Source organism: Epinephelus fuscoguttatus, linkage group LG10, assembly GCF_011397635.1.
Source record: "Epinephelus fuscoguttatus linkage group LG10, E.fuscoguttatus.final_Chr_v1".
Lineage (NCBI taxonomy): Eukaryota > Metazoa > Chordata > Actinopteri > Perciformes > Serranidae > Epinephelus > Epinephelus fuscoguttatus.
Window position 1 is genome coordinate 5,075,451 of NC_064761.1, and position 14,308 is coordinate 5,089,758.

Consider the following 14,308-nt stretch of genomic DNA (forward strand, 5'->3'; position numbering starts at 1 on the left):
CACTTGCTAACGAGCATCATGACAGTCTTCCGGTTTCTCTTTTTGAATGACGAACACAGGCTTCTGCCATTTGCTGGTATGGAGAGTTATTTCCTCTCACACAAGCACAGACAGTACGTTCAGATTGGCTGTCAGCTGTGGTCTTCGCCGTGTTCATGTGCAACTTTCTGGCTAAGATGCAGGCATTGTGAGGTGACGGTTTCCATCGCCACTAGTTCTTTGACAGTGGTTTGGTGTGTCTGGGCCTTTAGTGCTGGCTGTTGTTATCACGCATCCCTGGTTCTGCTGCACTTCTTGACAATGGCGTTAGACCTGCCTGTGGCACTGATTGGCTAATTGCTATTCAACCCGTGGCACTCATTGAATCGATTGCTTATTCAACCAAGAAACTGCTGTTTCATGTCATGATGCCAGACCAATCAGTCAACTCGGTGTAGTGGGCAGATTGGACCCTGGCAAAAGTCTTTAGTGATTATCAATGGATGTGCCCTGATAGAACATGAAGAGAGTGAAAAACAAACACTCACCTATGGCTTTATTGGTCATATTTTACAAGGCAGCTGTGTCATCTTAAATGAAATGGCTTCTCTGAAATCTAAATAGCCAATTATACGTACATACAATAACAACAAAAAGAAATAAAATCTAGGTTTTCACTCTCCATCAGTGATAGGTATCAGGCTAAAAGCCCACTGCAGTGTGTGTGGCTGTAACAGGAGGTCAGCAGTTAAATGAACTTTTGTTCCATTTTACTGAGAGGATCCTTCATCTGCATTGAGCTAGAAGTAATGAAAGTGTGGTGGAGCATTGAAGATTGATGCCAGGGAACTCCCAGACCTCTTCCCTCTGCTTTTTACCCCTTCCCCTTCATCTATAAACACTCTCTCCTGCCTTCCTGTTTTCAACAGTTTTGCTTTGTGTTTCTGCCACTGCCTTAGAGTCTTTTCCCCCTCACTTTGTCTATTGTCCTTACTCTTCAGGCCTCTCCCTCTAATTGCCTCTATCTATGTATCCCTCTCTAGCCTTTCTCCTTTCTACCTCAATCTCTTCTGGAATCTGCTTTCTACAACAAAAGTGGCTACTCTGTCTTAACAAGGACAATTCAGCAATCGTTCAGACATCTGTGACCCATTCAGAGCTGAACTGATCTGGAACGGTAAAATTGTCCATATCACCAGTAATGATTATATTCTTATGTAGTTGTATGGGTGTGGGTCGGAGACTGACAAAATCAAAAACACAATGGTATAACAACAAAATTTAATCAAATATTCTTTATATGTAGGACAGATTAATGTTATGCTCCCCAGAAATTGCTATATTGTTATCTAATTAATGTGGTAATTATCTTAAACACTGAAACAGTCACATCATTAAATTGTTACATACTAAAGAAGAAGAAGAAGATATACTTTATTCATCCCCGAGGGGAAATCGTTTTTATTTTTTCTCTGTTGTCATATATAAACAGGCCCAAAATACACTCACATGCACAAACAGGACCTATACATGCATTTAATGGAAAGATGTCAGAGTGAGGGGGCTGCCTTGGACAGGCGCCCCAAGCAGTTGGATGTATGGTGCCTAGCTCAAGAGCACCTCGGTAGTGCCCAGGAGGCAAACTGGCACCTTTCCAGCTACCACTCCATGTTCTATACTTGATCTGTTTGGGGACTTGAACCAGCGACCCTCTGATTCCCAAGGCAAGTCTCTATGGGCTGAGCTACCGTACTAAAAATGATGTAGTACAGTCATGCAGTTTGAATATATGTGCTCTTGTATATTTATTCATTACCATTACCAGTAAAAACAATGAAGGATGAAACAACCCCTAATGCAGCTTCAGTTTTATCTGACAACATTATTACAAACATTTTTAATCAATGTATCTGCAAAGTAGCAAAATGTCCATACTGAATGTACGTGCAAAATATATGCCCAGAATGCATTTCTTTCTTTCTTTTTTTTTTTTTTTTTCCTACAATAACCACTCTTGGCTAAACTACTGCATGAATAACCGTTTCATGGTTCATCATTCAGTACGTTTACATGCACAGTTTAATTCCACTTTTAATCGGAATGAAAGGCCATTCCGATTAAAAGTGGTCATGTAAACGGTCATTCCGATTGAAAATTAAATCCGATTAAAGGGGGTGGTTTATTCCATTTGTCATTCTGAATGAAAGAATTTTGTGTGCATATATACACTTATTCCTCTTTAAGTTCATTCTGGTCTTTCTGCGCATGCTTGTTTCCTTGCCCTTCTGGCGCGATGACATATATAGTGCGCACAGCAATGGGCTGCATAGCAACAGGCAGAGATAGAGCAGTTGGACTCTTTGCACTCACCGGTTTCCATTCGCCACAGCATGGTCTTCTATCTCCCCTCTTCGACCTTCTACCTCCCTTCTCCTCCTCAACAGACGAAGCATTAGCAGAACAAGGTTGTTGTCGTACTGCTGCTCGTTCAAGAATATAAGCAAAACACGCCCGAAAAATGCACTAAGAATGGCGTTGTCAAGCATCTTGTTATCCGGACCGAGGACTACAGTGTTTTCTTCCGGTAAACGTAAACACGTAACATCCGCCTCGCCCCGCCCCCATCCAATAAGAAACCTTCCCTGCCCCAAACCTTGCGCAGACCTGAATAAAGGCGATTGAATTGATCTCCCATGTAGCTAAAGGGGCTACACTCTGACTCGGAGCTAGCTCTCCTTCTCCTGGACAGGTACAACATAAAGTCAAATGTCTGTTTTAATTAGTGTTACAGTAACGTTAAGCACATGTCGCTATGTCGATTCAATTAAATTTAATGTTAGAATTGTAGCATGGGTTAATGTCCAGAGCTTGATTAATTAGTGGCTCGGTCCCAGCAATGGGTCAGGCGGCAGCCCAGCTAACATTTGCAATTAGCATTGTAAAATGTAGCCCGGCGGGCAGCCTGGCAGCTGTGTTTAGCTATTCCCCTGCCTACTTCAATGATGATGGTACCTGTAATAAATGTAATGTATTTGCTGAAATGGAGGCAAGGCTCAGTGACTAGAAGAGCTGGTAGAAGCGCTCCATAGCTGCAAGCTACTCCAGTAGCCGTAGTAGCTCTAGTGCTAACTCTGGGAGCTAACGCTAACATTCCTATCTTCTCTGTGAGCCCGCCAGGCTCACAGGCTCACGGAGAAGAGTTGTAACGTTAGCATGGCAGCCGACTAGTGCTAACGATAACGTCCCCCCACACTTAAGCAGGCTCCCGGAACGTTAGAATGGCAGCTGACTAGTGCTAACACTAGCACACACACACACTAACACTAGCACTGACGTCCCCACGCCTGCTTAGCAGGCTCCTGGAACATTAGCATAGCAGCCGACTAGTGCTAAAGCTAACATCCCCAAGCTAGAGCTCGCCGGAGCTGAGAAGCAGGTTCCCGGAACGTTAGCATGGCAGCTGACTAGTGCTAACGCTAACGTCCCCACTGACACCGACTCACTGAGCCTGGCGGAGAAGCGTGGGGATGTTAGCACTAATAGGCTGCCATGCTAACGTTTCAACTCTTCTCCATGAGACCGTGAGCCCGGCTCCCGGCTCAGTTGGAGTTGGAGCGTTAGCGTGGCAGCCAAGTAGTGCTAGTGTTGGAGAGCAGAGGTAGAGGGAGGAGTGGCTCATGACACACTTTGTTTTGCTCTACAGGCAGTGCACAACAGCGAACCTAGCGGTGAAACGATTTCGCTTATTGCTCCTTTAATAAATTCAACACACACGCATGCATGCACGCACACACACGCACACATGCATGCACGCACACGCACACACACACACACACACACACACACACACACACAGAATCCAATAAATGTAATCATTATTAATTTTTTGACTCATTTGGTCATTTGGAGACATAGAAGAGATGACACTCGTATTAAACAATGACAGAATGCATAAGTGTAATGAAAGCAGACACAGGATAAATATCTTACCTAATTAAGGAGGTGTTTTGGTGTTATCCAGTAGTTATTAGATCAGAATCAAAATCTTTTAGCCCCCTTTCTCAGAACACATCCATCTTTAAACTTTATTTTTGATCACAACTGCACACGTTTCCTAACTGCATATTGCACAGTAGTGAAGCTATTATGGTGACACAATCTGTCCACACACACAGAATTATAAACACCTGGTAAAGTACTCTGAACAGCTTCTGTAGTAGTTCCTGCTACAGTTGATGTATCCAGGACCACATTTTCACATGTTTACACACACACACACACACACGCACGCACGCACGCACGCACGCACGCACGCACACACACACACACACACAAAAGGTGAAAACGCAGCTGGTGGCAAAGCTAAACGGGGTAAACATAAAAAAGCTTACGTATGTGTAAAATTAACTTACATCGTACAACTTTGAGCTTTCTGCTCATGCTAGCTTCTCTTTCCTTTGCTTTGACTCCAGGTGGTTTGCGCCTGTAATTATTTAAATAAACCAATAAACCATCTTGTAAAGTGACACAGTTTCACAGAATTATGGCCTTTAGGTTCGACTGTAGTTTTGAGGCATTTTGATTTTGTGTGACTTGTGTTTTTTAACGCCAAGCTGTTATTGACTGGGCAGTTCATTTGCCCATTCAGGGTGGACTTTGATGATGGAGCATATAAAAGGGACTGTTAAACTTGATGACGTACCAAGACACTACCTGGGAGGTTTTATATAGCTGATCTTCAGTCAGATGTTACACACACGCACAAACACAAAGTCTTCATGCATGTTATTCCAGTCCTGGTGAGGTTTAATGATGCTGTTTAGGAGCTGTGTTGAACTCACAGCTGGTTTTACACACACACACACACACACACACACACACACACACACTCTCAGTCTCCCAGTTAACACATGCTTACCACACCCCTAAAGCTTGAATTCCTGTTGTGCACACACACACACACACACACACACACACACATACACACTCAGGTTGAGTACTTAACTCTATGCCTTGCTCTGACTGGCGTTCTCTCGGTCACATTAAAGTGTGTGAATGCATCGCAGTACCCTGCGGTGCTTTTAGTCTTCATAATTGTGTGCTGGGAGGCTCTGGTCAGTTACTTAGCCAAAGTAGCTATTAACTACACTTACCACGTTTTCTTCCATATCCAGCACTAATGTAACATCCATTACCTTGAGTCAAGTGAGCAGTCTTAATCTGACCCAGGTGGCTAATACCAGGTTTTCTACACACACTGCCCATGTGAGGTACAGAGTGGTCTTCATACACATTGCAAATCTCAACGTGCACTGTGCTGAATATGAATACTTAGTTAGCCGTGTGTTGTGCATTCCAAGTGCAAGTGCAAGTTGTACCTTCACCTTTATCTTTCACTTTTTTTGTACTTGTGCCTACTCATCAAATCTCTGAAACAAGAGAAGAATCCTGTCCACAGAGGATATGTTGATAGTTTGCTCGTTTTCAGTTGGGGCTCTGGCAAAAAACAACAACAAATAACAAAACAGCTGGCTAAACATTCGCCCCAGTGCAATAGACATGATACCTTTCTAGTGTGTAAAATTCTTCCTCATTGTAATATAAACTGCTGTGCAGTGTTTCAGCATTTGATATGCCTTGAAAGTAATGAATTTGTTCCTCAAAGTTTACTTCCAGTATCTTGTTTCATTGTCTGTCTGGCATTGGACAGGTTTTTGTTTTTTGTAAACACAGTGCAGCACAGTGTTGCAGTGGTTAGCACTGTTGCCTCACAGAAAGGCAGGTTTGGACCGCCTGACTAGCTGGGGCCCTTCTGTGTGGAATTTGCTCATTCTCCCTGTGTCAGTGTGGGTTTTCTCCAGCTCTTATCAAAGTCAGAAGATATTCATGTTAGGTTAAATGGTGCCTTGAAATTGCCCATAGGTGTGCATGTGAGTGTGAATTGTTGTCTGTCTCTATGCGCCCTCTGATAGTCTGGCAACCTGTCAAGAATGTGTAACAGTGTGATCCCAGGATGGTTTTTATGAAACTATGAAACTTTTTCCCAGCGACTTGAAAAAACAGCTGTTAAGCATAGAAATCCATTTTTTAAATCATTGTAAATGAAAAAGTGATGCATTTGAAATCCAGGTGACAACATGGCGTACAGGAAGGTGTGTGATGCCCAGGTTGGCCCAATGGTCGGTGAGGTTCTGCACTGCTCTGGAGGTCTGGATCTTGACTGGGACCTGGACAAGGAGGAGCTACAGGAACCTGGACCCAGCATGGACCGCATGCAGATGCAACACGTAGACTGCCAGAGATCAGGTAGGGCAGGGATGTCCAAATTTTATTGTATGGGGACCAGGTTAGATAATGTGGAAACACCTGGGGGCAAGCTGCTTCATACATCATATGGGTTATTGTTATGATTTTTCTAATTACATTCAAATGAGACAGACACAGCTGTGCCTTCTCTCAGTAAAAATTATTCAACTTTCCAAAGCTCCTAAAAGCAGTGGCCCTCACTGTCAATTTTACACTTCTTTGCTGTGGCCATGTCTGCTACCCAGCAGGAAATGTCTGTTGTTTGGGAACCATTTGTTTTCTTGTTTACCACCTGTTTATGTAGACACATTAGTTCCACATGTGTAGTTCCTAGATGGTGCATGTCAACAAACTGTAAGATAGTCCCGTCATTATGAGGTGAACGGAAAAAAGGCAAAATGATCTTGTTTGATTAACCAATATCATGTGGCGGGCAAATTAAAGTATATTTTGATAGACAAGCTGTAGGCTGTTTGAAATTGGTCCACTGGCCACTAATGGCCCCCCTGGTCGGACTTTGGATATGTCTGAACCATAATTTGCTTTAATTGGTTTACACTCTCAATGTCCCACAGCCCTTCTGGCAGCTAATGCCTGGTACACACTTCACGCTATCAGCCCGATTCTAGCCCGACGCAGCGACGTACATTGTCGGCATGGATCGTAAATGACAATGAGTGTCGTACACGATAATCCATTGTTTCCTTTCATGTAGTGCGTCATAGTTAACAACAACCAACGCCACGTCTGGGACGCCTCACGACGTTCCAACAGAAAGTCTAGCATGTTTGATTTTCTTTTTGTCATTTACGATTGCTCCCGTCACTTTGACCAATAGGAACACAGAGAGATCTGCTGCCGTAGACAACTGTACCTCTAGGGATGTTACCACACAGAGTAAAAAGGGAAAAATGATGGTGTGAAACAGTAGAGGCACTTTGTCAACCTGCTGAGTACTACCGTTAACATCAAGTTAGTAAACAATGTTATTTCTTCATAATGGAGGACATAAAGTAGGAAAATTAACAAATAGCGGCGGGGCTTTTTCTTACCACAGCTGCAGAGGCTCCCAGCTTCATTTGAAACAGACTACATTATAAACGGGCTGTTATTTATTAATCCCTCTGTATTTTTATATTTTTACTTTTTATTTGCTCCCGTTACCTTGATAAAATTAATGCATCGCGCCGTCATTTCAAACTCAGCACTTCCTGTATCTTTTTCAAATTAAAAGACCCTTAACATTTTTGGTTGAGAGAATCCCTTCACTTTCTGAACAGTCTTTTATTGTGAAACATTTGCAGGAACTTGTGGAGGATTCAGTGACTTGTATGTTTGTGTACAGAGCTTCAAATGTAGCTCCTGCCATCTGCTAGCACTTTTTTTTACATTACTACAACAACATTTCGGCTGGCACATGAACAGACACAGTGTACAGTGTAAAAGTAATAAAAAGAGGACAAGAATAACCCGATGACATCACGCACATCGTGAAAGATGACCGGAGATAATTGGTGTGGACCATCATGTAGTGTGTCATGTCTGTCGGCCAAGTCACGGCACAATTTTATGACTCCACAATCGTGTAATGTGACATAGTGACTTTCAGAACGGGCAGAAAAGTAGTGTAGTTTGTACCAGGCATAAGATATCCAACACATTCTCACTCCGCCCTCATCACATATTGATGTTTCATCATGAACTTTCCGCGCCCAGATGTGACGTGCAAGGTACAGTGGTTGCATTGTTTGTTGATGTTCTGGCACGCCGTGTCTACTTCTGCCTGATGTCTGCATTCAAAATATGTACACGAAATGTACAGTTTACATACAGTCTCCTTCAAAATAAACACACTATGTCTGTACAATATCACAAATTGAAGTTTTTTTCCCTGTAAACAACAAATGCAGGTGTTTATGTTTTGCCAACACTTGCATGTGGTTGTGTTTAATCAACAAAAGCAAGTGGTTGGGTTTAGAAAAAAAGGACAAGGTATGGCTCTAAAATCTTACGAGAAAGAGAACACCAGCCACCAGGTGAAAGTCAAGGGTTGTTTGACCCATCCATCACCCCTTCCGCAAGCCCTACTCAAACTTCTGCTGCCTTAACTTTCGTTGATGTCCTACTGTATTTCCCCCTGACATTGCAGGGCACTACTAAACAATAATGGCAACTGGGCAGGTATCATGCCAACGTGAAAGGATAGCTTTCTGGGTGTCTGACATTTTCGATGACTTCAGCGTGAGACCGGAATGACAGATCTGATGATTTGGTCAAATATTTTCTTTCAGACCAAGTTTGTTAAAATATTAATGAAATACCTCTAAAAGTCTTGCCACAGTGACGAGCACATTCCCGAATTTTACATCACTTGGCCTTGCAGCCAAACACAATTAATACAAAGTTGATAATCTGAAATCCTTTGTGAACAAATAATTGTGATGATGCATATCATAGCGTGTCAGGGCTTATCTCAATTAAAGCAATATGTGGAGGTGATTAGTTTACTTACTATTAGCTCAGCTAACAGCTAATATGAAATGTAAATGAAAACTTTCTGATTGCTGTCAGGATGTTGACATGATGACTGTGAATTATTTATAAAACACTTTGCCACATTAATGAAAATCCTGCAACTCTGTCAGCTAGTTAACAATGCAAAATCCCTTTCATGTTGTGCAGGTTTGTAATTTGACATTTGGAGATGTAATATACCTTAATGTAATAAAGATGCACAACCTTATCCTGCCAGATTCATCATGCCTATATATGACCTTTTGTGATGCATGTATGACTTAAACATGCTCATGATAAATATATGATTCAGTTGTCTTTTTGCAATTGATCTTGAAGTCTTTCCAAAACAAGTTTCTTTCCAATGCTTTTGATGATCTTACGTAAATGTGTTTTGCTCAGAAAATCTTCAGAATCGCTTACCCATAATTTGAAACAAACTGTCACTGTGAAAAAAATGCTGCTTTTAATGTGAGAAGTTTGCCACTGCCAACAACTGCAAAAGAGAGAAACTTCATAAGTACCCTAAAGCTAGACTTGAGTTCCTCAGCTTTGAAGGACTCTGTTTTGAATTGTGCCTGGAGTTCTGTATCAGTAGTAGTTTTCTATCCTCACAAATGCCTTCTCAACTAAGTGTGCTGATCGTTTCAAAACTAAGCATTAAGTTTTTATTCCATATCCCATTTACAGTTTGCTTTCCGCATTACAGTTGGAGTTTTTTGTTAGTAAGTTACCAGAAAAAGCATAATTTCAGCATAATTGGTGGGTTAACACATCTTTTCTTATTTCTCACTGCTTTCACATTCAGGGTGTTCAGACCCTGGGCCTGACCCTGACCCCGAGCTGATGGAACCCATCCAGCCATCTGTCTCAGTTTCACCACATGGACGATTTGAACGACTCCAGGAAGATCCCAACTACATCTCCCACTTCACCAGGGCTCCGGGCCATAAAGGCCAACGGCGACTCCATTGTTTCTTGCTCAGGTAATTCTATATCCTTTATAGACACTGTGTTAGAAATTGTTTGCTGCAGGTACAGAAGGGTCACATTTACAACTTGTTTGTGTTCAACACAGACTCCCCAAATTCCATGGAATGGACAAAACCTCTTAAAGATGCATATGTCGAAATAACATGCTGCAAAGTCTTAAGGCTGCTTTGAAACTGTGCCTACCTAGGGCAACAAAAAAGTTGATATTGGGTATGTCAGTACAATGGACAACCAAGAAAGGACGGCAGAGGAGTTACCCGGACACCAATACAACTGGCCTGAACAGCCACAAAAAAAAAGGTTCACAGGCTGAGATCAATGCCAAAAACTGCCAGTTTATTCAGAACTATCGTGCACAAAAAGACGGGTGCTCAAAGTGCAAAAAATAATAAAAAGTGGTTAAAAAGACAGAAAACATTTCAGTCCATGACTCAGTGCTGCACTGATGAAAATTACATGCTGGCAACACAAAAACTTTGCCAATGCAAAATCTTTTATGAACAGTTACGAGTGCAAGTGACATGAACTTACATACTACACAAAATACTTTGTGTTAATATGAAAAGTACTTTGCATAATAATCTTGTATTTCTACTTTTAGCGATTATATATTGCTATTATTTTTTGTCATTTTGTATGATCTCATTTATTTAGATTAGTGTGCATGATGGTTCTTTGCTTGCTTATTGGTTGTTTTTAATTTTAATGTCTTTGCTATTGCTTGGCATCACTGTTAAGGAGGGTCTCCCTCAACTGATTTCCTCAGTCTTAAATAAAGGTTTTAATGAATGAATGAAAGTCAACAAGTCACATAACTACACTGACTTGGTTATACACAGGAAATGAACAGCAGTCTCCTGGTTGAAAGACTATGTTTAGTTTTCTCATCCATCAGTCCTCCTGGCAGCCTACACAGACTCTCTGGCTCTTAAACTTAATTTGTGTACCCACCACAGCAAAAGATCCTCATTGACTTTGCTTTACAATGTATTCCTAATGCCAGCATGTCATTTTAAGACACTTTGTGCCCAGCATCACATGATGCATTGTTAAAAATTTGGGTCCATTTCACATATTTCTACAAGACTGAGCTGATGTGTTCCGGTGATCTGCTACAGCAGAATAAGTAGCAGTCGGTGTTCCCAGATGAAACCAACATGGACAATTTATGGATTAAGACTTTAAAGACAATGGGGGTGACAGCTGTGAAAAGCAACCATGGGGAATATTTACAGTCCTTGTCACCATGCTGATGTGACCTCACATTACTCTGTTGCTCCATATTCAGCCTTTGATTAAGGGACCATCAGCCTTGTGAGTGTCAGAAATTCTACAGCACTGAATGAGCAAAGCAATGTTGTTAGAGCAGTTACACAGTTGTGGCCTTCATTTGCCAACAGGTGTAATCAAAACTTGCTTATTCCACAACATTTTCATTTTTCATTATTTGCCTCTGTGCCACTATGTTGCCTTATATTATTTAATTTTGTTTTATTTATTTTTATTTTTTTTATTGATCTTTATTTGCAGCTTGTGTATATGTCATGTTTACTATTTTATGTTTGCGTGATGGCACTGGAAAATGTTTTGTTTTAAAATGTGTCTGAATAATCCCATGAGGAATGGGCTGCCTTGGGGCAGCCAGACACGAAAATAAAAATTTCATTCATTCATTTCATTCATTCATTCATATAACTTTGAGAAGAGGAGAAAAATACTCAAAAACACATACTGTACAAAACAAGATCATGGAGTATCTTCTAGCTGTAAACTGAGGTCAGGGTAGTAGCAACAGTGCATGGCGGGAGGCCCTGATTTCCATTGTATAATTCTCTAACTCTTCCTTGGCTCCCATGCCAGCTGGATCTATCAGTGTTTTGAAGCTTTCAATCAGTTGGTTGGGTCTGATACACCTCTAAAGGTATTGGAATCATCAGTTGGAATCATAACTATGTGGCCGAACCACTAGCTGCCTGACTATGAGTTTTTCTTTACTGCTATAAACCTACAGGGAGACAATCTCAGGAGAAACCTATTGTTGCCCCATGAATCCAGATTTTAATGCATTTAGTCACAGAGATGGATAAAGCAAATCAATGTGAAAAAAGAGAAGGCTGTCGCATTGAGTGGCTTGTCAGCTGGTGTTACTGCGAAAACACCTATTCGTTATGTCTTCTAAACCATAATAGACACAGGTTACATTGATGGTGTATGATGAGGTGGATAAACCTGTTCTTTTAACCAGGGTCCCACCCCTTATCATTAACCAGTTCATACATATCAGCATGGTTTTACATATAAATGTTGAACTTTCTACTAATATACATTTAATTGGCAGTGTTACTTAAAGTATTCTTCTTTGTCTCTTCACTGCTACAGTCATATCATCTAAACTGGCATTAGTGCTTGATCGTGCCTCTTCGTATCATCATCAGTGTACCAGTGTATGTTTCTATAACACCATTCATTGCCATTAAGGGACTGCACCAGATAGTGTAAGACTGAGGTCTGAATATCCCTAGAACATTTCCAAGCACTCATTCCAATTGCCACAGCACCTGCTAGGATAGAAGGGCTATGTCTATCTATCTACTGTAGATAAGCACCTCCGCAGTGTGCTTGAAGTCAAGGTCTGAATGGTGCCCTTAGGCATTGAGCCACTAGCACCAATACTGACTGAGCTGCTATGAAAAGGTAATAGCAGCCTATCAAATGTCAAGTTGCACATGAAGCACAGGCAGTGTTTTTACTTTGAGGGCAGGAGGTAAAAGGGGTCGTCCACTAATCGAAAGGTTGGTAGTTCGATCCTTGGTTCCTCCAGTCCACATTTCAAAGTATGCTTTAGGATATCGAAGTATCCTTGGGCAAGATACTGAACCCAAAATTGTTGAGTGTGTGTAAGTTTAACTGAGAAGCACCCTGTATGGCATCTTGTATGAATGTGTGTGCAAATGGGTGAATGTCGGTGCCGGCCTGTGGCATAGGCAGTATCGGCGAATGCTAAGGGCGCTGTCATCCATGGGGGGCACCACAAATGGAGGAAGACAAAAAATTAGCACATTTATATTTTTACTAATATTATTACTATTATTTTGAAATATAACATAAGGCCACAAAAACGTAACTACATCGAAAAGCCTACTAAATAATAGAGAAGCCTTTTTTTCTGGGTTCCGTACCCCCGGCCCCTGTCCCCAGCTCATTAAACCTTATCTGCTCTCTGGGGGAGATGGACAAGTTTATCCGACATTATGTGAACCCCAAAATGCTGTATCATTATTATATCAAAACAACAAAAGCTTTCACTCAGCTACCACTATACAAATACAAGTTAATTTATCATTTGGTACAAGTACCTGGTGGATACTATTAGTCAGTTTTTCCCAATCCGGTACAATCTGGTACAATCCAAATGGACCCTTAACCCACTTTTGGACCGCGACCCACCAGTTGGGAACCACTGGTCTAGTACATACATTATTTCTTGATCAGAGTTCCTTGTTGACCTTGGAATGTTTCGTTTATTAATAAAAATATTAAGTCAAAGTCCACCTTACAGCTTATTCCTAAGCATCTTACTCTCTTTTCAGAGCTAATACTAGACAAACTCTATCCACTGAGGAGTACTGTGAGAAGCTGTTGACAGTTTCAGAAATAAAAGCTAGTAAGTGGTCATTTCATATCTTTGTCTCATTCTTTAAGGTACCTCCTGGCAGGAGTGGGGCTTTTTGTCTTGGGACTCCTGATTGGCTGGTTCACTCACACACCCACTGTAAAACCACCTGTTCCTCCATCTGACAGCTCAGACCTGCTGGAGGAGCTGCTGAAAGGGATCACAGCCGACAAGATCAACGCTCTTCATAGGTAAGCCCCCCAACTTGGGCTAAAAGAAATAAAAATCACATTTCAGTGAAAGAATTACACGTTTGTTGTGGATACAAAGTGGAAACAAAGGCAGTAAGAGGCGTGTGACATCCTGCAGATCCACCCACTCAAAAGTCCTTCTTGACTCACGCTGGCTTCACAGTAAGAGAGAGGTGCTAAGTGGTTGCAAAGGCTTGTCGAATAATAAACGCAGGCACAAAACAAGGCTTACATATGTAGAATAATAACTTGCAGCATGGGTGGATTGTGCATACTAATTCATCTGTTGTCTTTATTGTTTCTGTTTTAATGTGTCTGATGGTAAAGAGAAATGACAAAGGAAGAGAAAACAAAGTGAGCGTCTAGACAACATATTGTTGTATTTGTTTTACAGATTCCACAAGCATAAATCAGCTAAGATTGAGTGAATAAAATAGGTTTAATACAGTGGTTATTTTCTTTGGTGACAATAATTACTTTGTAGTGCAATTTTGTTCTTTTTTTATTAAAAAACAATTTGAGTTATCTTCAGGTGAATGTTTTCCATCTACAAATATAATTGGTATTTAGATTTGGGAACATTTCTTCTGGCAGTAGGTTCACCTATAGTTTTGTTACATAACTTTGACAAAGGAGACCAAAGTTTGCATTT

General features: G+C 41.2%; 1 protein-coding gene across 1 annotated transcript in view; it reads left to right on the forward strand.

Annotated features, from left to right (window-relative positions):
• The window catches only part of LOC125895872 (inactive N-acetylated-alpha-linked acidic dipeptidase-like protein 2), a 791,425-nt gene that overhangs the window by 263,307 nt on the left and 513,810 nt on the right, over nucleotides 1-14,308 (forward strand). Inside the window, exons 3-5 of the mRNA XM_049588047.1 lie at nucleotides 6,109-6,285; nucleotides 9,608-9,785; nucleotides 13,495-13,656. Of these exons, the coding sequence (XP_049444004.1) occupies nucleotides 6,117-6,285; nucleotides 9,608-9,785; nucleotides 13,495-13,656 (509 nt within the window). The 5' untranslated portion in view covers nucleotides 6,109-6,116. The remainder of the gene's footprint in view (nucleotides 1-6,108; nucleotides 6,286-9,607; nucleotides 9,786-13,494; nucleotides 13,657-14,308) is intronic.